At 39.1% G+C, this 23552-nt stretch overlaps 1 protein-coding gene across 1 annotated transcript in view; it reads left to right on the forward strand.

Annotated features, from left to right (window-relative positions):
- The window catches only part of LOC127412005 (golgin subfamily A member 4-like), a 73396-nt gene that overhangs the window by 32461 nt on the left and 17383 nt on the right, over positions 1-23552 (forward strand). The window contains exons 11-19 of the mRNA XM_051648013.1: positions 5205-5288; positions 8474-8621; positions 8717-8895; positions 10723-10821; positions 10930-11085; positions 11250-15532; positions 15690-15811; positions 16116-16246; positions 21338-21424. Of these exons, the coding sequence (XP_051503973.1) occupies positions 5205-5288; positions 8474-8621; positions 8717-8895; positions 10723-10821; positions 10930-11085; positions 11250-15532; positions 15690-15811; positions 16116-16246; positions 21338-21424 (5289 nt within the window). The remainder of the gene's footprint in view (positions 1-5204; positions 5289-8473; positions 8622-8716; positions 8896-10722; positions 10822-10929; positions 11086-11249; positions 15533-15689; positions 15812-16115; positions 16247-21337; positions 21425-23552) is intronic.

A 23552-nucleotide genomic window follows, 5' to 3' on the forward strand; every position in this document is an offset into this window, starting at 1 on the left:
CCTGGGTAACTCAGTGGTAAAAGACGCTGGAGTCACTCAGCACGCTAGTTCGAATCCCAGGGCGTGCTGAGTGACTCCAGCCAGGTCTCCTAAGCAACCAAATTGGCCCGGTTGCTAGGGAGGGTAGAGTCACATGGGGTAACCTCCTCATGGCTGCTATAATGTGGTTCGTTGTCGGTGGGGCACGTGGTGAGTTGAGCGCGGATGCCGTGATGGATGGCGTGAAGCCTCCACACACGTTATGTCTCCGTGGCAATGCGCTCAAGCCACGTGATAAGATGCGCAGGTTGATGGTCTCAGATGCGGAGGCAACTGGGATTCATCCTCCGCCACCCGGGTTGAGGCGCATCACTACGCCACCACGAGGACTTAAAAGCACATTGGGAATTGGGCATTCCAAATTTGTAGAAAAAGCTAAGACTATTTATACATTTCTCATATTGCATATATTATCACAAGATCTGGTCAACTTCTTATTTAGTAATTATGACATATATTTAATATACAGGTGCATCTCAATAAATTAGAATGTCGTGGAAAAGTTCATTTATTTCAGTAATTCAACTCAAATTGTGAAACTTGTGTATTAAATAAATTCAATGCACACAGACTGAAGTAGTTTAAGTCTTTGGTTCTTTTAATTGTGATGATTTTGGCTCACATTTAACAAAAACTCACCAATTCACTATCTCAAAAAATTAGAATACATCATAAGACCAATAAAAAAAAACATTTTTAGTGAATTGTTGGCCTTCTGGAAAGTATGTTCATTTACTGTATATGTACTCAGTACTTGGTAGGGGCTCCTTTTGCTTTAATTGCTGCCTCAATTCGGCGTGGCATGGAGGTGATCAGTTTGTGGCACTGCTGAGGTGGTATGGAAGCCCAGGTTTCTTTGACAGTGGCCTTCAGCTCATCTGCATTTTTTGGTCTTATTGTTTCTCATTTTCCTCTTGACAGTACCCCATAGATTCTCTATGGGGTTCAGGTCTGGTGAGTTTGCTGGCCAGTCAAGCACACCAACACCATGGTCATTTAACCAACTTTTGGTGCTTTTGGCAGTGTGGGCAGGTGCCAAATCCTGCTGGAAAATGAAATCAGCATCTTTAAAAAGCTGGTCAGCAGAAGGAAGCATGAAGTGCTCCAAAATTTCTTGGTAAAGGGGTGCAGTGACTTTGGTTTTCAAAAAACACAATGGACCAACACCAGCAGATGACATTGCACCCCAAATCATCACAGACTGTGGAAACTTAACACTGGACTTCAAGCAACTTGGGCTATGAGCTTCTCCACCCTTCCTCCAGACTCTAGGACCTTGGTTTCCAAATGAAATACAAAACTTGCTCTCATCTGAAAAGAGGACTTTGGACCACTGGGCAACAGTCCAGTTCTTCTTCTCCTTAGCCCAGGTAAGACGCCTCTGACGTTGTCTGTGGTTCAGGAGTGGCTTAACAAGAGGAATACGACAAATGTAGCCAAATTCCTTGACACGTCTGTGTGTGGTGGCTCTTGATGTCTTGACCCCAGCCTCAGTCCATTCCTTGTGAAGTTCACCCAAATTCTTGAATCGATTTTGCTTGACAATCATAAGGCTGCGGTTCTCTCGGTTGTTTGTGCATCTTTTTCTTCCACACTTTTTCCTTCCACTCAACTTTCCGTTAACATGCTTGGATACAGCACTCTGTGAACAGCCAGCTTCTTTGGCAATGAATGTTTGTGGCTTACCCTCCTTGTGAAGGGTGTCAATGATTGTCTTCTGGACAACTGTCAGATCAGCAGTCTTCCCCATGATTGTGTAGCCTAGTAAACCAAACAGAGAGACCGTTTTGAAGGCTCAGGAAACCTTTGCAGGTGTTTTGAGTTGATTAGCTGATTGGCTTATCACCATATTCTAATTTTTTGAGATAGTGAATTGGTGGGTTTTTGTTAAATGTGAGCCAAAATCATCACAATTAAAAGAACCAAAGACTTAAACTACTTCAGTCTGTGTGCATTGAATTTATTTAATACACGAGTTTCACAATTTGAGTTGAATTACTGAAATAAATGAACTTTTCCACGACATTCTAATTTATTGAGATGCACCTGTATATAGATTTAATTGAAATGAGCTCAAATCTATAATAATTACATAATAAAATAACCACTTGCTTGATCTGTAAAAAATGTGTCATTTTAAAGCTTAGAATCTGGACTTTACAATGCATATCGAAAAAAAGGTAAAAAAAAAAAAAAAAAGTTTTTAATTTGCTGACAAATAAGAACTGTTTCGTCCTCATCATTTGCAAATTTGTTATCACAACTATTATATTCAAAGTTGGTAAAAGCATAAAAAGATGAGATAGCCATGTGTTATATACCATTGGAAAGGTCTCTAATTGTAGAATGCAATGAGCAAATTTGTTTCACTCAGATACCAAACTGCAGTGAGTTTTAGTGGATGAAATTCCCACAGACACAGATCAATATAATGAACAGGAGTGTCTTTTTGTCACATTTTTCCTTATTACTTCCTGAAACATACATATAACATAGACAATGACATACTGTTACTTATTTCTGACTATCCCGAATAAACGAGCCCAAACACAACATATTATGATGAGTAGATCTTGAAATATTTCTCAAAGAGTGTGCATGGAAACGATGCACAAAAGGGCACTCAACACACATTGTGTGTGTGTGTGTGTGTGTGTGTGTGTGTGTGTGCACATGTCTGAGGACTTTGTGTGTGCAAACACACATCCACATGCACTACCGGTCAAAAGTTTATGGTCACTTACTTATTCTTTATTTGTTTTTCACATTTTAGAATAATAGTAATCAAAACTATGGAATAACATAAATGGAACTATGGGAATTATGTTGTGACTAAACAAAATCCAAAATAAATCAAAACTGTGTTATATTTTAGCATCTTCAAAGTAGGCACCCTTTGCTTGCAGACATGTACTCTTGACATTTTCTCGACCAACTTCTTGAGGTATCACCCTGGGATGCTTTTTAAACAGTATTGAAGGAGTTCCCATCTATGCCTGGCACTTATTGGCTGCTTTTCATTATTATTCGGTCAGTCATCCATTTCCAATTGTTTTTTTGTTTTGTTTTTTAATTAGGGCTGCACAATTAATCGAAATAAAATCGAAATCACAATATGACCTTGTACGATTATTAAATCGCAAAGGGATGCATAAATTAAATACATAAATTGTCTGCTCGCTTCAAAGTTTATTTGCGCTGCTCTGTCCAGTCTATATTAAGTTAGAGCATTATTACAGTGTTTTTAGAGCAGTACTGTGCTCCACAAGTCCATCTCATGCTTAGAGTAACAGAAGTGCTTCGAGTTCGGTTCGTTCCCTTACATGCACTAAGCGCTTTATTTACACTGGCGTGTCCCTCGTGAAGCGTTTTTTTATAATCATCTGCGGTAGCAGCACCTCAGTCTGCACCAGGCACAGGTGTCATAATAATATTGTGAAATACAAGATGAGGTATAATTCAAACATCTTTATTAAATGATTGCTGAGCAAACAGCATTTACAGTAGCACCTGTAGAGTCCAGAAACATGTGCTCTTCCTCCATTCTCCTGTCATTTATTTACAAGCTTACCTCACGAGAGCGTGTCACCCTTAATACACTCCCAGTGGCAACAAGTGAAAGCGGAACTAATATTACCAACATCCAACAAAATGAAAAGGAAGGAATGTTCATATAATAAATCGATATATAAAATATTTAGATACTATAATATAATGCATTGTTAAATGAAATAATGAATACATTTTTTTTTTATGAAATGGTGACAAACTAACCAAAGCTTTCACTTTCAGCTTCAATTTGACATTTAGCGTCATTCTTTAGGACTATCTTATATACAGTGGAGAATAGTTTGTATAAGCCTACTTGTTTTTAAGACTTATATGAAATATTTTGTGTTTATTTAATTATTCAATCATCCAACAGTATTTTTGATAGCAAAAACTAGGCAACAACTATGGAAACAGGGAAATTCAGTTAACAGTGACATTGAGCAGAAAGTTTACATATAACCAATTTTGACAGAGCTGCTGATAAAAAGTTGAATGATCAGCATTGGATGATTAAATGAAAAAAATAAAAATAAATGGTGATCGGTATCGGATGTTAAAATCCTGATTGGAGCATCCCTAATATTAAAGTTGACTGGGTTTCAAAAACTAATGATGATGATAATGGGCTGTGACCCTATCACAAAATGGACAAAAACTGGTACACAGTGGATGGGTACAATTTGAGTATAAAGAAGACTTGAATATGTTTTTTCTTTGTTTCACTGTTTATAAATATTTATTTGTAAAAGGTCTCAGTTTTGTTCTTTTTAAGAGGACTTTAGTGTGAAAACCCCATTAGCCTTTTGGTATGTGAAAATGTTTTGCAGTTCAATTTTTCGAAATAATCACAATATGAGACTTTTTGTCCAAATCATGCAGCCCTATTTTAAATACAATTTTAGTTTTGTAATTAAATCAATTAATATGTTGGCACAATTATATTTTTGTCTACAAAACTCATTTGAAACATTTAAGAATACGCCTTCAGATCACAAGGTTTTTAAGATCATGAGAAACATTTTAGTCAAGTGAACCCAAATATTTTAACAGCAGAGTATGTGCTCATCTAAAGGATTGTGATGCTCCTGAACACTTAATATTTCTGTATATTGCAGTCTAATCCATTCATTTCCTATGGCCGGTCATTTTTGACCGGGAACACAACAAGTGTATCAAAGTCAAATAAAACCAAAAAAATGTCAAGAAAACTGTCCAATTTGTTTTGTGTTTTCAGATACCATATGTGAACAAAGTCAAGGAATTTTATTCCAATTGGATTAATTAAAAAAAAAAAAAAATGTCAAAATGACTGGAACACAACATAAGGATTAATTAATGATCAGATCACTCAAAGCTACTGATAAAATGTGCAATGTAGCCAGGCTAGCTGGATGTGCAGTATATGAAAGACTTGGTAAACATACCCTTGATACTCATCTTAAATTTCTTTTTCTTAAGGTCAGTACGTTTCCAACATGCTGAGTTGTGTATCCAGGTTGTCTAGGCAAATTGCCTTTGTGGTTATTATGATGGATGGTCAAAAACTGTTGATTCTCAGAATTATGTATTAAAACTCATCATCTCTCACCCATCGTCATCTGTGTGTTTACCAGGAACTCCACACCTCAGAGAAGACTAAACTGATCACACAACTGGGCGACGCCAAGAACCTCATCGAGCAGCTGGAGCAGGACAAGGTGAGGGAGATGCTAACAGGACGCGCTTCATGTTACTCCTCAGAAGGGTTCAACTATGCTGTGTTTCTGCCATAGAACTATGTTTGTAAGCCAGCATGAATGGAAGAATACAAATTCCATTGGCCCTCTTAGTGAAAGTCGAAGATGAATTGTCCTGAAAAGGCTTTTAAAAAACAATTTAGAACGTTTTTTTTTTCCTTTGGGCCATTCACTTTGTCATGTCTGAAGCTAAAATGAAGACTGGAGTTGATTGTTTTGCTTATTATTTTAGGAGGACGATCAAGCAGGGTCCAAAATTAAAAGGGGAAATTTGCAATAATCTTTCAGTGTTGCTTTCTCTTATCCAATCTTAATATCAAGAGATTATAAGCAATTCTATAGTAGCACTATTGAAATATTGCTCTGTTTGTTGGAGCATCCCGACCAGCCTGACAGCAACATTGGCTCAACCAATGCAGTCGAGTTTGGGACATGACTATCTGATTGCCCAAAAAATTGCAGATGGGCTCTGAAAACCTGTTTGAAAAATCATTATTTTGTGCCACAGAAATATAAAGAAAATTTAAAGACTACAAATATTTTGTACCAGCCACAATATTGAAAATAGTTTAGAGGTCTTTCAGGTGTCATCTTGTGTGGTTTTGTGTAAAATATGGAGAGCTGTATTTGTGCTACTGAGTCATGTTATGTTTGGTCTTTGACCTTTACTCTGCAGGACAGTGCTGATTGCCTTTTGGGTCACTCTATGGAATGTGAATGAATGCAAACATATGTCAGGAACAATTAGAGGTGTGTGCTCAAACTGAGCACAGGAAGCTATAAAGGGGTGGAAATCTGGTGAAATGGTTACGTACATGTTTGCACTCGAATATGTCAACATTATCAGTTATTTTTGAGAATAAGTAACTGACAACAATATATTTGTGGGTTCTGTTGGGAATATTAGTGAATTTAGTCTCAAGTGTAATCTCAAATGTAGTCTCAAGTGTCCTTTTCCCCACTTGTCCCAAGAGAACTGACTTTTTCGAAATCGCCATCCACATCATATGTTCGACATGGAGCCTGTTTACATGCACAGTGATATGCTGCTAACTCCCAAAAATGAGTTTATTTAAAAAATCTGAAAATCTTTTGTTGTCAAACTGTAAAGAAGCATGTGCACATAACTAGCGTAAATTGGATAAACTAGTAAGAACACTGGTAAATGTGTTTACATGCAACATGAAAACAGGGTAATGGGCTTTTATAAATAAATCTATTATTTTCTATCTACTTGTCAATCGGTTTATTTTTAAGCCGTTTATGACCTTACACTGATAAAGGAAAGGTGTTTATCGCATTAACATGATCACACATGTTGTCAGCTTAGTAAGCATAATTGGTGTAAGAACGTGCACATAAACACGCTCACTGATTATTTACATGCAACGCGAAATTGATGCAATGGGCAAAATCCTACCTGTGTCGACTGGTTTATTCTTAAGCCGTTTATGACCTTACACCGATAAATGAAAGCAGTTTATTGCTTTTACATGATCACACATGCTGTCGGCTTATTAACTTTTTTGGGCCCACCGAGAAACAATTACCAAAATACTAATAACTACAGTCTTGACCAACACAAAATAGGTATCGTTTTAAAGCTTAGAATCTGTACTTTACAATGCATGCAGGCATTGTGACCAAAACTGAACAAGTGCTTTGAAATTTGCAGACAAATCATAAGTTTTCAGTTTTGATAATTTATAAATCATTTTGCTCTGTTCAAATTATTGTAATTGGTAAAAACATCAAACTGATCAAATAGCCATGTGTCATATGTCATGGAAAGCTCTCAAAGTGTAGAATACATCCAGCCTATTGTTTTACTTACAGATAAAAATATAGCATGCAAAAGCTAAGTACATGTCTTTGGCATGCATGTGACATGTAAACAGTTGCTGCTTATAAGCCACGTTTTCGCTTATAACTTCAAAAAAATAAGCAGAACATACATAAAATATAACATACTGTACCATTACCACAAAACGAGCCCACACACAAAGTAATCGGATGCATGGATCAATAGATAATCCATACTAAGCACAATGTGCACACGGCACATAATTTGCCATCAGACTAAAAACACGTTCGCTTTCCTGGATCAGATGACTTGATCGGAAATTATGTAATACGTTGTCCAGTGTCATGGAACGTTAAACCAGTTGTAATAGGATACAGATCACTGCAACCATTGGTGGAAGTCATCCAAATATGGGCAGAGAGGATTGTTCACTGTAATTACATATGGCTACCAGGAGATGGTGCCAAGTACATGACACAGATTTAATGATGACTCAGATGACACAGAATGGAACTGAATGAGATCTCGTTACTCATGCCTGCATGCTTTGGAGAGAGAGCATACCTTTAGTCATTGTTGTATTTGCATATGCATTTAGTTCTTGTGTACAATTATTATGATTTATTTGTTTAGAGAGGATTTTGGACATGTGGATAAATTATTTTTGTAATTACTTTTGATTGCTTTGTCATATCAACACAAAATTTTACTCCGTTAAAGGTGACATGATTGGGAACAAAACAAAAGCAGTTTTTCAGAGCTACCTTATTTACACTCAGAGATATCCGTATCATGTCAAATCAGAAGAAAAAAATCAGAAAAATATTTTTATTAGGTTTTTTGTGTGATTTTTCAGCAGTTTCTTAGGCTGAGAGTCTCAGAATGTATCATAATCTACATCATTAAAGAATTCAAAAAGTTTTCTTTAAAGTGATACCAAGCAATTGACTGTCTTTGGTTTTTTGTAGAGTTATAAGCCTTTAATTTTGGGCATGCGACTAAAACAGGAAATCTTTAAAAATACTTTCACAGCTTCAAGCATAATCAGTGTAAAAATATGCATGTAAACGAGCATGTAAACGTGCTCATTGTTTCAAAGTTGTCTGTTTTTCTGTCTGCGGCAGAAAACAAAAGAAGGAATAATGTCACGTCACACCTGCCGCGACTCGTCTTGACATGCCAGATTTGAATTAAACATAAGTGCAAATGAGATTTGAGAACTCCAGCAGGAGGAAGGATTGTCAGCAAATAATAGCTTACATTTCTGTTTTGAATGACAGTTTTCATTTTTGGGTGAAATATTCCTTGAATGGTCACTGATATGTATGATATGATTATGAAGGGCATGGTGATTGCTGAAACAAAGCGTCAGATGCATGAAACTCTGGAGATGAAGGAAGAGGAGATCGCTCAGCTGCGTTCCAGAGTCCAGCAGACCCTCGCACTGAAAGACGAGCTACAGGAACAGAAGGAGAAGTCTGAGAAAGCAGGTGAGAGAGACTGTCACATTGCTCTTGTCTCTCTTGATTTCTGTCCTCTTTGTCTGGTTTTCCTAACTTTGAGCTGCATGGGACTTTTCTCCCAGCATTTGAAGAGCTGGAGCGAGCCCTGAGTATGGCCCAGCGGGCAGAGGAGGCACGGCGCCAGCTACAGGTGAACATGGAGGAGCAGTTAAAGCAGATGGAGAAGGCCAGTGAGGAAGAGAGGAAAAATCTACAGCAGGAGCTTACCAGGGTCAAACAGGAAGTGGTCAGCATTATGAAGGTGTGAATGGCACGTTTTAGCTTATACTTGTGGCACTTATCCCCTGTCTTGCCAAAAACAACAGAAGTACAAATACAAATGTGGCTATAGGTCTTCAATGCAAATGTAATTTTGTGAAAATGATCAGCAGTAAGCCTTGTATTCATTTTTGTCCAGCTTGTTAGCAATTCTTAAGGGGTATGAGTCAAGGAATCAAATTTTCCTTGATCTTTTGAGATAAAAAAGATTGCTGTAAAACATACTAAAACTTTCAGGCCTCAAAACATCCTCCCCAGTCCAAAAAGACCACTTTTTATAACTATGCTACTGTAGAAAAACCTTGTGCTGTTCTTGACTTTGTGTAGCACCTACAACTCTGCAGATCCTTCTGAAGAATCCCAACGTTAAAAAACGAGCAACTACAGTTCTGATCATACAGTTTGAGCATCACCTTTCATCGCTGATCGTTTCGTGAATCTGTCATAATATAATGCGGCTTTGTAAAGAGACTGTTAAAGAAGGACAAGGCAGTAATGAACTATTTTTGACCAGACAGCAAACTCACAGCTCATTACTTATCAGAGCAAAGCTCTACTATTTATTTCAAATGTGATAGTGTGTTCTTTAAGTCACAGCAATACAAAATGGGTCGTTTAACGCTTAGGGTCAAAGAGAGGGTCAAAAATGGTCACAGTATCTAATTTATGACTGTTTTTGCCACGAAAATATAACATTATAAGTGGACCTCAGGGTCAAATGTGATTTATTCTGATGTTTTCAAGGACAGAGAACTTTGCCATGTTGTTACTGATAAAAACATGCAATCTTGTCCTGTGTCATGTCTGACATTTGTCAGCTGTATTCACAGATGTAACTTCTCACCATCAGAAATGTTTGAGAGCAACATCCTGTTACACACTTGAGCATCTTGAGGAGACATGTTAACTTTTGCATTTTTATGTATTCCCTATGCCTTTGCTCTGTCCGTATTTTTTACTCAGCCTGTTTAGTTTAAAAATGGTCTGCCTGGAAAAGCCATCAATCCACGCACAGTGTCACATTCATCCCAAGAATACTCTGGATAAGAGATTGAACGCCTGTGACTGCAGTTCCCGTGAAGGTTGAGATTTTTATAGATCAGCACACCTTTTGAGTTCTTCCTCTCTGCATTAAAGTATGATCATTTAAATAAATGGCAATAGTAAATCAATTTGACAAGATTGATGCCACATTTGTAGTCCAGCATTCATGTATCTGAGGTACAGCTACAGTTTGGACAAGAAAGTCAGTTCTGTTTCTTACATCAGACCCCATAATCCGTATTATGTCTCGGTCTGTGCAAGCCAGGTGCTTACCTTGCCAGTAATTCATCGAAGAGTGACATTTTGCTTATTCCAACACCAAATGTTGGTTGATCATTTTCCAAATCATGAACTGGAACTAGTTAACTAGGTTCTGTTATTATAATTAGGCCTAAAGGGACTGTATTCTACACTTCTGCATAATTGTACTTTGTACTAAATTTCCACGTTAGGAGCTACATTTAGCCTTAAGATTTTTTGTGAATACGGGCCCAGATTTTATTTATTTTTTAAACTTCACGCATAGTCTCGAGCTTCCACAAGGGTCTTATCTTGGGTTTTTTGGTGGGGTTTTTTCACATGATAACAGAATGACTGGTTGATGGTTACACAATCTGACTTTGATTTGTTGGACAGACATTTTTCAAATGTTTTACATTTTTAAACAAAATTGTGTTACCAAACTATTTTATAAATTATTCTTTCCATGATATGTCCCCTTAAATTCAACAGAAGTTAATATTTTGTCATAATGTCTGCATTTCAGAAGTCTTCTGAAGACAAGATAGCAGAAATGGTGCGGTTACACTCAGAGGCTATGGCTGTCAAAGAAGAGGAACTGAGTGCCCAGATCAAACAGGCAGTGGTATGCTCATACATTCATTTGGGTGGTAACCTGTAAATATTATTGTCTGTGCAAATGTATACATTTGAATAGAGGCATCTGTTAAACTATACTTTGTATTTATCGCAGGAGCAGTGTCGTGAGGAACTATTGCAGTCTGCACAGGAAAGGGAGCAGCAGGCATCTCTCGCTCTGGAGGAGGCCGAGCTGCAGAAAGCTGCGATTCAAGCTGAGGGGGAGAACAAAGCCAAGGAACTACAGCTCGAGCTGGAGTCTGCCAGAACAGTGAGTTTCTCCACTGCCTTATCTGAGAATAGATCAACAGGGTATCCTTATTGTAGTTGAACTGCAGAGTCAACGCTTTGTAACAAGTGAATGAAAGCAATGATATATCTAAGCAAAGTACATTCTTTGAATTGTAGGTCATTTTTTTTGTTTTGTTTTTGCAGAGAATTCAAGAGCTGGAAAGTTTTGTGGGTAACTCTGAAATGAATGGTGCCAAAGCAGATGAACTCTCAGCACAGACTGAAGAACAGAGAAAGAAGCGTGAGGCTGATATAGCTGTGCTAAAGGAAAGGCATCAGCAGGAGTTGGAAAGGGCAAGGACGGAGCAGATGACAGCCCTCAACCAGCAGCATAAAATCGCTATGGAAGAGCTTGTGCAGAAACACAAGGTTGAGACTGAATCCATTCTGAAAGACAAGGAGAAACAGTTTCATTCTCATGTAGAAGAGATGAACCAAAAGATGCTGGATAAGCTGAGTAATAAACAGACAGAGCTTGAGACCATGTCTTCTGAGCTTAGTGAGGTTCTGAAGAGTAAACAACAACTTGAAGAGAAGCTGTCCTCTATGGAGACCATCAGTGAATCTGCAAGACAAGAGTTTGAGGAGAGACTCAAGGAGGAGCAAACTAAATATCAGGCTGAAATTGAAGCTGTAAAATTTCAGCATGGAGAATCATTTGCAGGGGTGGAGAAAATGCTGAAAGAAGAGCTAAATCAGCTGAAGATAGTGTTGGAGGAGAAGGAAAAGGTGATAGAGGAACATGTGCTCAGGGAAAAGACTTTAGAAGAAGATGCCAAGAAGGCTCTGCAAGATGGAAATGTACAGTTGGAAGAACTTAAGGAGAGACTCAAGGAAGTACAAGCAAAACATCAGGCAGACATTGAAGCTATGAAACTCCAAAATGAACAGTCATTTGCAGGGGTGGAGAAAATGTTGAAAGAAGAGCTAAATCAGCTGAAGATGGTGTTGGAGGAAAAAGAAAAGGCACTGGAGGAACATGTGCTCAAGGAAAAGATTTTTGAAGAAGATGCCAAGCAGGCACTGCAAGATGGAAATGCTCAATTGGAAGAGCTTAGACTCAGGTCACAATCTTATAAAGAAGCCCTTGATGAATCCAGATCTCAGATTAGCACTCTTACAGAAGATCTCGAACAAACCAGGAATCAAGTGAAAGATCTTGAGCAAGCTCTCGAGACAATGCATAATGATTGTCAACAGAAAGAAGTCTGTCTTGAACAAAAGACAAATGAACTTCAGGAGCTAGAGCAAAAGGTGGAGCAAATCAAGAAGGACCTAACTGAAAAAGAGAATTTGCATGCTGAAACTTGCAAAGCAATGCAAGAGGAGCAAAATCGGTTAAGAAAGCAGCTGGATGATCAGAAGAGTTCTCATGAAAAGAAACTTGAGAACATTAGGAATGACATGGATTGCAAGTTGAAATCCCAAGAAAACAAGATGGTGAAATTCCGGCAGAAAGCCAAAGAAGCACAGGAAAGATTGAAGAAGAAGCTTGATGATCAAGAGGAGAATGCCAAAGCAGAGTTATCCAAGAAAGTTCAAGAGTTACAACAGAAAGACCAGCAACTTAAGGAGAAGATCTTAGAGATGGCACACACAAGCTCTGAAGGCATCAGCAGTGCCGTCTCTGATTTAGAGGCAAATCACAAGGAGCAAGTAGAGAAGCTTAATGTGACCCATAAACAGGAGCAGGAGAACCTTGTTCATCATTGGCAGGAGAAGCTCAGCCAGCATGAGGAGGAGATGCAGGAAAAACACGCCCTCTTTTTGCAAGAGAAAGCCCAGGAATTTGAGGAGATATCTCAGCAGCTTTCAGCCAGCAGAGAAGAGAAGGAACAGGTCATGAAAGATGTCCGGGACCTCAGGGAAGAACTTGCCATGAGGGAGACCACTGTGCAGAAACTGCAGACAGAGCTCAGGGAGGCAGCAAGCAAACTGGAAAGTTTGTCTGAAGGAGAGGGTATATTTAAAAGACAAGTCGAAATCATGGAGAAGAATCTCAACCAGGCCTTGAATGAAAGGGACCTCTTTCAGGATGAACTGAGAAAGAGAGAGGAAACTAGTAAAGAGAGATTACAGTGCTTATCTGAAGAGTTGAGAAACACCCAGCAAAAGTTGAGTACACTTGAAACGTCCAAGTGTAAAGACAACGAAGACCTCCAGAGGATACTTGAAGAAAAAACTGCAGAGCTTCAAACTAAGGAAAAAGAGATCCAGACCCAATTATGTGCCATCACAAAGGAGTTTGAGCAGTGTTGTCAGGATGTCCAGGCTAAGTTAGATGGTTTCTCTGATGGGCTGTGTAAAAAAGTTGAAGGAAGGGTTGGAGAATTACAACACAGGGTTATACATAATCAGAAGAAGTTCACATATCTAAGAAATATTATCTTGACAAAGGACAACCGAATCAACACTTTAGAGAAAGAACTTCAGCAGAAGTTGGACGAGAACCAGAATCTAAAGAGCTCTCTTGATGAGATAACTCTTCAGTTTGATGCAAGTTCGAAGAATCTTAAAGCCTTACATGCCGAAAGGGAGTCTCTGCAAACCAATGCCGAGAATCGCTCCCTGGTACTTTCTGAGAAAGACCTTCACATCGAGCAGCTTCGTGAAGAAAACAAAAGCATATCAGAAGACCTCAAAGCAAATATTTTGCAAATCAACAATCAAGAATCTATCATAAATGACTTGAAGAACCAGTTAGCAAGTAGCATAATTGAGAAAGAGGAAGCCATATCTCTGCTGAATCAGCAGAACAATGAGGAAAAAGAAAAGCTAAAATGCAGAATGGCAGAGACGGTGGAAAAATTGGAAAAAGAGAAGACCTCGCTTCAACAGCAAGCAGACTCACTCAGGAACAAGTTCTCTGAGCTGAAGAAAAAGTTCAGTCAGAGTCACAGCACTGTAAAGTCTCTTCAGGAAAAAATTGCGGAAATGGAGAGGCAGATTGCGGAGAAGGATGAGCGCGTTCAAACGCTCACTGCCAACGTTGACAATCAGTCCATTAGTAAGTCAGAAATGGACCAGGCTCTTAGTGAGAAAGAACAGAAGGTACAGGCTTTGACCTCTGATCTGGAAAGCTGCTCGAAGAAAGTAATCGATCTAGAGGGTCAGCTAGAACTGCGGATAAAAGAGCGGGAGCAACTTGCAGCAGATTTACAGCAGCACCTTAGTATCAGGGAAAATGAAAAGACAGAGCTGATGAAACAGCTACAGGAAGCTCAAGACCAAAGCTCTCAAAACGGTGCCCTTATGCAGAAAACGGAGGAAAGGCTGCAGTCTTTGAAGGGAGACATTCAAAGAGCCAAGCAGGAACTGGAATCCCAGCGGTCTGAATTTGAGAAGGAGAAGGCAGAGATTCTGAGGGCGAAAGAAGATGCCGTGAAGGTGGTGCGAGAAAAGGCGTCCTCTGAGACGGCTAGTAAAGTGGCTGAGTTGAAGAAAAAGGCTGAGCAGAAAATTGGTATGATTCGTAAACAGTTAACATCACAAATTGAGGAAAAGGACCAGACCATCAATGATCTGCAGACCCAGCTTAAAGGAATCAAGCGAACCCAGACTGAAAAGGAAGAACGTATTAAGACTCTGGAGGAGAATGATAAGACAACAGAGGAAACCATAGCTAAATTAAAGAAAGAGCATGCAAAGCATCTAGCAGAGTTGCAACAGAAAGAGAGCGTGGAAAGACAGACCTCTCTGCAAAGCTTAAAAGATATTTATGAAGAGAAGCTTGCTGTTCTTCAAAAAGAAATGTCTGCAAAGGAGGAGCAATGTGCTATTGCTGCTAGAGAAAGAGACGAAACTGTTTTAAGACAAGAAGAGCATGAGAGCAAACTCTCCGAATCTAATGAGCAGATTGCAATTTACCAAACCGAGATTGGTCGCCTTAAAGCAGACCTGCTCAAGCAGACAACACTGGTCCAAGAACTTCAACAGACCTGCTTGGATCTTCATGGTCAGATTAAAGAGAAACAGATCGAGGAAGCTGAGATTGAGCATGTTTCAGAAGCACAGAGTACTCACAGTAAGTTAGGAATGGAGACTGCAACACTGCTGGTCAAGGAGGACATGGACACTGTCAGGAACCACGATGATTGGGAAAGTCAAAAGGACTTATTGGTGAAGGAATACAAGGAGAAGCTCCAAGAATTATACAGAAGGCTAGAAGAGAAAGAAAATCAGCTAAAAGCACAACAGAATTCACCTCAAGGAAATAAGGAGACAAATAGTGAGTGCCTAAACAACGATACAAACATCTCAGAGCATGATCTTCAGAGAAAGCTGGTGGAAGCTGAGAACGAGAAGCAGAAGCTCCATAAAGATTACACCAGACTTCAGAAAGACCTTCGCACTCTAAGAAAAGAGCATGAGAAGGAACTAGAATTCCTGAAGAAAGAGATGGTTGAGGAAAGCGAAAAGAAACTGATGTAAGATTTATGTGATGTTCTTGTTTTATTTCAGAAACAGGTTTTTTTAGTGGGACTTTGTTCTTTTTGCCCTATGACCTAAAGATGAACATTTTTAGCCAAAACTTTTCCCCCTGGGTTCATACTGCAGGTTGGTCTTCTTTTTTTTTTTTAACAGGCTTGAAATGGAAGATATGGAAATGAAACACAACTCTGCTCTTAAGCAGTTAATGAGGGAATTTAACACCCAGATGGCCTTGAAGGAAAAGGAACTGGAAGGCTCAGTAAAGGAGACCATTGGTATGTTTTTAGAGAAACCCCTTCTCAGGTTTCCCAGAACCCTATTTTGGTTCTTACCATGATAAGAATGGTGAATGTTCCATGGGATTACCATGGTTATACTGGACACATTAGCTTATTTACTGACATCAATGTCAATTATAACTGAATGTCAATATAAGTTTTGAAATTCCATCATTGATTTACCAAATTTTTAAAAACCTGACATGTTATTCATCCAATCTGGAAATGGTTTAAAGGCAGTGATGTAGACATGACCTTCATGTCCTCATACTGTACTTTCCTGTCTATTATGTCCACACAGAAAAGGCCCAAAGTGTTGAAGCTGAGCTAATAGACAGCCATCGAGAGGAAGTGTGTCAGCTTCAGAAAAGAATTGCTCAGAAGGACGAAGACCTAAAAAGAACGGTTCAGAAGTACGAACAAGTCCTACAGGTACTGTATTTCAAAATACAGTGAAATTGTAGCTTTTGCTTTTTCAATTGTGAATTATTGCACAAATGTATAGCGGATGTTTTAGATAATACAGCTCTATAGTAAGACTGTAAAAATTGAACATCCGTAAACAAAACCTTCCCATTCTTTTTCAACATTGGCACAGGAAGTATTATGTGAAGAGTTTATAGTTTTGCTAAATTCCAGCATATAAAGTCAGTAACTTCATGTTTCAGCAAATAGTTTGTACAACATCAGGAAATGATTACCTTAGTCAACTACCACCTGAAACTTCCCTAGAGCTGTAGTGAATGATGCAGACCTTATGCTGCTTAAATCCAACTTTAGAATCAGAATCAGCTTTATTGCCAAGTATGCTATATTTATATTTGGTCGAGCCACCTTTTACTGCAATAACTCCTTTAAGTCTTTTGGGGTACATATGTACCAGCTTTGCACACAGTGACGAAGTGATTTTGGCCCATTCTTCTCGGCAGATTTTCTCCAGGTTGTTCAGGTTGGTTGGGTGACGCTTGTGGACTGCAATTTTCAAATAGTGCCACAGATTCTCAATAGCATTGAGATCAGGACTTTGACTGGGCCACATTAGGACATTTATGTTTTTGTTCTTGAGCCACTCCAATGTTGCTTTGGCCTTGTGCTCGGATAATTGTCATGCTGAAAGGTGAATTTCCTCCCAAGCTTCAGTTTTTTTAGTGGACTGAAGCAGGTTCTCTAGCAGTATTTTCCTATATTTTGCTCCATCCATTCTTCCTTCAAGTCTAACAAGATGCCCAGTCCCTGTTGATGAGAAGCATCCCCACAGCATGATGCTGCCACTATACTTCACTGTAGGGATGGTGTGTCTTGAGGCATAGGAAGTGTTAGGTTTGCGCCACACATAGCGCTTTGAGTCTTGGTCTCATCTGACCACAAAACTTTCTCCCACATCGCAGCTGAGTCACTCACATGCTTCCTGGCAACCTCCAGACGTGCTTTCAGATGGGACTTTTTGAGTAACAGCTTCTTTCTTGCCACCCTCCCATACACTGTTCTCACTGGAATATCCAAACATTTGGATATTATTTTGTACCCTTTCCCTAATCTATGCATTTTTATTACTTTATCTCTAACTTCTGTGGAATGTTCTTTGGTCTACATTTTTTTAAGATTCACAGCCTTACCAATGATCCTTCAACAATGGGTTTTTGTTATCCAGAAAATGTGATTGCAACATTAATGATTCACAGGTGGATGCCAATGGTAAAGTAATTGTGTCCCCGTTAGGGCAATTTCTTTCATCGGTGTAACCTGGCAGCTTCCACAGCACAGGGGTTGAATACTTATGCAAGCAAGATATTTTAGTTTTCTATATTTTTTTTTTAATATTTCCCAACATAAAACCAATGTCACCTAACAATAATTGATTTTGAGCTCCAGTGTTTTAAAATAAAATATCAAACAGAATGAAATTTCATTTCACCATTTGTAATTCAGTAATATGAGATAATTAGTCAGGGGTCTGAATACTTTTGCAAGGCATTGTGTGTGCATATATATATATATTATACACACACACACACACACACTACCGGTCAAAAGTTTTGAAACACTTGACTGAAATGTTTCTCGTGATCTTAAAAATCTTTTGATCTGAAGGTGTATGCTTAAATGTTTGAAATTAGTTTTGTAGACAAAAATATAATTGTGCCAACATATTAATTTATTTCATTATAAAACTAAAATTTAATTAAAACACACACACACACACACACACACACACACACACACACACATATATATATATATATATATATACACACACACATAGACATATGTAGTGCAAATTTAAATACAAATCTGTTATATACAGTGCAAGGGAATGTAATGGTAGAAGAGGTTGGATGTGTTGGATAAATATAAAAAGACTAAACTGTGAATTGCACATAATTATTGCTCAATGGGGCAGTTTTAACTGTTCATGAGATGGATAGCCTGAGGGAAAAACTGTTCCTGTGACTGATGGTTCTGGTGCTCAGAGCTCTGAAACGTCGGCCAGAAGGCAACAGTTCAAAAAGGTAGTGGGCAGGGTTTGTGGGGTCCAGAGTGACCTCGTTTTCCAGCTTTTTCCTCATTCTGAAAGTGTACAGTTCTTGAAGGGAGGGCAGGGGGCAACCAGTAATCCTCTCAGCAATCTGAACTGTCTTTTGTTTTCTTCTGATATCCGATTTCGTAGCTGAACAAACCAGACAGTTATTGAAGTGCAGAGGACAGACTCAATGACTGCTGAGTAGAACTGTAGCAGCAGCGCCTGTGGCAGGTTGAACTTCCTTAACTGGTGAAGGAAGTACAACCTCTGCTGGGGCTTTTCACAATGGAGTCAATGTGGGTCTCCCACTTCAGGTCCTATGAGATGAGTAGTGCCCAGGAACCTGAATGACTACACCGATGCCACAGTGCTGTTTAGAATGGTGAGGGTGTCTGGGGGTCAGTGTTTGGGTGTTCCTCCTTAAGTCCACAGTCACCTCCACCGTTTTGAGCGTGTTCAGCTCCAGGTTGTTTTGACTGCCCCAAACAGCCAGCTGTTCAACCTCCCTTCTATATGCAGACTCATCGTCATCTTGGATGAGGCTGATGACAGTGGTGTCGTCTGCAAACTTCAGGAGCTTAACAGAGGGGTCCTTGGTGATGCAGTCATTGGTGTAGAGGGAGAAGAGTAGTGGGGAGAGCACACATCCCTTGGGGGCACCAGTGCTCATTGTACAGGTGCTGGAAGTGAAGTTCCCCTCTCACAAGCTGCTGCCTGTCTGTCAGAAAGCTGGTAATCCACTGACAGATAGAGGTGGGAACAGAGAGTTGGTGTAGTTTAGTCTGGAGTATAGCTGGGATGATGGTGTTGAAAGCCGAACTGAAGTCCTCAAAAAGGATCCTTGCATATGTCCCTGGTCTGTCCAGATGTTGCAGGATATGATGCAATCCCATGTTGACTGCATCATCCACAAACTTGTTTGCTCTAAGCAAATTGGTGGGCCAACACCAGTCTCTCAACTTATTTTTATTCATGACCACAGACGTCAGGGCGACGGGTCTGTAGTCATTAAGTCCTGTGATTTTTGGTTTCTTTGGGACAGGAATGATGATTGAGCATTTGAAGCAGCATGGGACTTTGCACTGCTCCAGTGCTCTATTGAAGATCAGTGTGAAGATGGGGGCCAGCTGGTTAGCACAGGATCTAAGACACGCGGGTGAAACGCCATCTGGGTCCTGTGCTTTTCTTGTCTTTTTTTTTTTTTTTTTTTTTCGGAAGACAAGGCACACCTCTTCTTCACAGTTCTTAAGTGCAGGTTGAGTAGCAGGAGGGGGAAGGAGGGGGGTTGCAGGAGGTGTTTTTTGTGTGAAGTGAAGGTCAGAGTGGGTGTAGGGTGTGAGATTTGGCCTTTCAAATCTGCAGTAGAACACATTCAGGTCGTCAGCCAGTTATTGGTCCCCTACAGTGTTGGTGGTAGGAGTTCTGTAGTTAGTAAGTTGTTTTAGGCCACTCCACACTGATGCAGGGTCGTTAGCTAAAAACTTGTTTTTCAGCTTCTCAGAGTATCTTCTTTTAGCCACTCTGATTTCCTTATTCAGTGTGTTCCTGGCCTGATTGTACAAGACTTTATCCCCACCCCTGTAAGCATCCTCTTTGACCTGACGAGCTGCCTGAGCTCTGCTGTAAACCATGGTTTGTCATTGTTGAACGTTAAATAAGTCCAAGTAGGAATGCACATATCCTCACAGAAACTGATATATGATGTAAAAATATCTGTGAGCTCGTCCAGATTGGTGTCTGCAGCCTCAAAAACACTCCAATCATCCCGCTCTGCTTCATTGGTCCATCTCTTTACAGTCTTCTCTACAGGCTTAGCAGATTTTAGTTTCTGTATGTAGGTTGGAAGAAGATGAACCAGACAGTGATCAGAGAGTCCCAAAGCTGCTCTAGTGACAGAGCGATATGCATCCTTTATTGTTGTGTAGCAATGATCCAGTATGTTCCTGTCTCTGGTGGGGCATGTGATGTGCTGTTTGTATTTGGGCAGTTCACGTGTGAGGTTTGCTTTGTTAAAATCCCCAAGAATAATAATAACTGAGTCCGGGTATTGTTGTTCTGTGTCTGTGATTTGATCAGCCAGCTGTTGCAGTGCTGCATTCAGACAAGCGTTTGGCGGGATATAAACACTCACCAGAATAAACAAGGAAAACTCCCGCAGCGAGTAGAAAGGCTTACAGTTAATAAAGAGCTCTTCCAAATTAGGACAGCACATCTTCTTTAACGTCGTTACATCTGTACACCAACTTTCATTGATGTAAAAGCATGTTCCACCGCCTCTCGTTTTCCCCGTTAACTCCGCGATGCGATCCGCTCTGAACAGCTGAAAGCCCGGCAGATGTAACGCGCTGTCCAGAATGGCTTCACTCAGCCAGGTTTCTGTGAAGCACAAGGCAGCAGAGATTGAAAAGTCCTTGTTTGTAGGGGTGAGGAGATGTAGTTCGTCCATTTTGTTAGGAAGAGACCGGAGATTCACTAGATGAATACTCTGCAGCACTGTTCGAAAGCCGTGTCGACGGAGCTTGACCAGTGCGCCTGCTCGTCTCCTTCGCCTGCGTCTCTTGAACAACACAGCTGCGCCTCCGACTAAAATGTCCAGCAAAACATCCGAATAGTCAAAAACCGGGAAAAGGTTGTCTGGTATATGCTGCCGAACGTTCAGCAGTTCATCCCTGGTAAAACTGATTGGAAAAGGATTACTAAACACAGGACAAACAAACAAAAACAACAAAAGAATAGGAGCGCTCCACACCGAGGCAGCCATCCGCGGCACCATCTTGATATCAAGATGGCGCCGTTTATGGCGACAGATATTTACTGTCCTGACAGAGAAGTATGCTAACTATTTGTAATATGATTATTACTGCAGCCTGTAGATCTAATTGTTTTCTTGTGTATTTTAAGACTCAAGTTTATTACCAGAAAATGAATACAGCATGGATGCATTGCAAAATTATAATTCAGTGAGAAATGGCACGCTTGCTCTGGGTTTGGTTCTCCTTTAGAGTCGTGAGGAGGAGTTGGGTGGCCGTGTGGGGGAGGTGCAGAAGGAGTTAGAGGAGCTCCAGCAGAGAAGTCTCAGTGGTCCTCAGGTACATCCCTACACTTTACACATATTTTCCAACATGCAACTTATGATGCTCTAATCAGTGATCTCAATATGTTATAATAATAAATTGCAATTAATCTTATAATTTTTGTTGTTAACATGATTAATAATTCAGAATTAGCTGAAATTGGCCTATATGTATTTGCAGATAAATAGTTTTTTTTTTTCCTTTTAACCCTCCTATGGTATTTGGTCATTTTTGACCGACATACATTTTAAAAATTTCATAAAAATGGTTTCCTTTATCTGAGCAGTACAAGACTTTGTGACTTTTCCTCCATTTGCCATCTGAACATAAAAAATAAAAATCGGGCTTGATTCGATAAGTCTAAGTGGTTGTATAAAAAAAAAGACACTTTTGGTCAAAATTGAAATTGAATGGGAAAGACCAAAAAAAAAAAAAAAAACACCAGTTTTTTTTCTTTTTTTTGTTAATCTGTTAAATACAATCAATAAATCAGCCACAATGCAGAAATTAAAGGGCGAGACTCTAAAACATCCTCAGTGCAAAACATACATACCCACTCACACACACACACACACACGCACAAGAATGAACTAGTGAGACTTTAACACAACACTTTATTTTACATTTGTCAAATAAAACCAATAAATCAGCCACAATGCTAAACACACACTCAGAAATGAAGGGTTGAGACGGTAACACACTCACAATGCAGAACACAGAACCAGGGCATCAAGAAGTGGAGCCATCTTTTGGTCATTGCTGACATCACAGGTCATCTTTCAAGCCGATGACAGCAATCTTACACACTCTCTCTCTCTCCCTCTCTCACACACACACACACACACACACACACACGTTTGCAAAATACATTTTTACTATAGAAAGTTTGAAATTGCAAAATGTTTACTCTGATTCTTCTGTTTTATACTCTAATTGAATTTTCAGAATTTTGCAGTTAATTTCTGTTTCTTGATGTTCGTTTTATAAACATTATTATGCATTTACTTTGCGTTATTACATATTTATGTTTGAAATAAATTATTGGTAGAAAAATGCTTATTCGTTGTCTTTGTAACACCATGGTCAGGTTTGATGACAAGCATAATGACATAAACTGCAAAAACTGACACTTCAGATACATTTTAAATTGCTAAACTTAGACAAATAATAGTTTGATCATGTCTAAATATATATCCAAATGCATATCTTGTGATAAAATATAAAATTAGGTTACAACAAGCCATCAAACTACACAGTAGGTGGCGACAGCCATGTTATTTATATTTTGTTCACCAGATGGCAGCCATCTGCCTTCAATTTATGTCACATTCACATATTTTCTTCGTTTCAACTTATCAAAGTTTTTGTTCAGAATTATTATTATTATTTTTTTTTTTTTATTATTATTATTATTTGCTTATATGTACTGTATATGTAAATTAATGGTAACATTTATAAATTTACATGTAAATTAAATCAAAATAGCATAAAATCCAAATTTTCTTGTTCTTACTTCAGGGAAATAAAAATGGTATCATTATCATCATAAAAAAAAAAAGAGGTTAGACATCTAAAAATGACGTGAATACCAAAGGCAGGTGCCATTTTGGAATACCATAGGAGGGTTAAAATGTAGTTGATACAGTTTTAAGCATAGTTCCTCTTAAGAGAATTTTTTTGTTTCAGGTGCCTGTAGCAGTCCTCTGGTGGTCTCTGTAACATTAGTACTATCAAAGTTTTTTTATTAATTTTTTTTCAGCCTGATTTAATGAAAGTTATGTGACTGTGGTGCCAATTTTGGAAATTATATTATGTGGTTCATTACACGTATCGCAGCAGTTCCGAGGTAACACATCGACTGTTTGGCTATAAAAGCAAGTGAAATGCTCTATAAATCAACAAAACTGACCCCCTACCCTAAGCTTTCCACTTAAACCTTACCATTGCTAAAGTATCCATGTCATTTTGTGGTGCTTCTACCCCCACTCTCCCTCTGCATCTGTGTGCAAACCCGGCCCCACTCGCACACTTTTGACTCACCCACGACATGTTAACGAGCTGAAACGCATCATCACAGTCTGTGAAAAAGGTCTATTATAACAGATAAATGGTGTAAAGAAATACAGATATATAGGAGTGTATT

The sequence above is a fragment of the Myxocyprinus asiaticus genome, chromosome 21 (assembly GCF_019703515.2).
Source record: "Myxocyprinus asiaticus isolate MX2 ecotype Aquarium Trade chromosome 21, UBuf_Myxa_2, whole genome shotgun sequence".
Lineage (NCBI taxonomy): Eukaryota > Metazoa > Chordata > Actinopteri > Cypriniformes > Catostomidae > Myxocyprinus > Myxocyprinus asiaticus.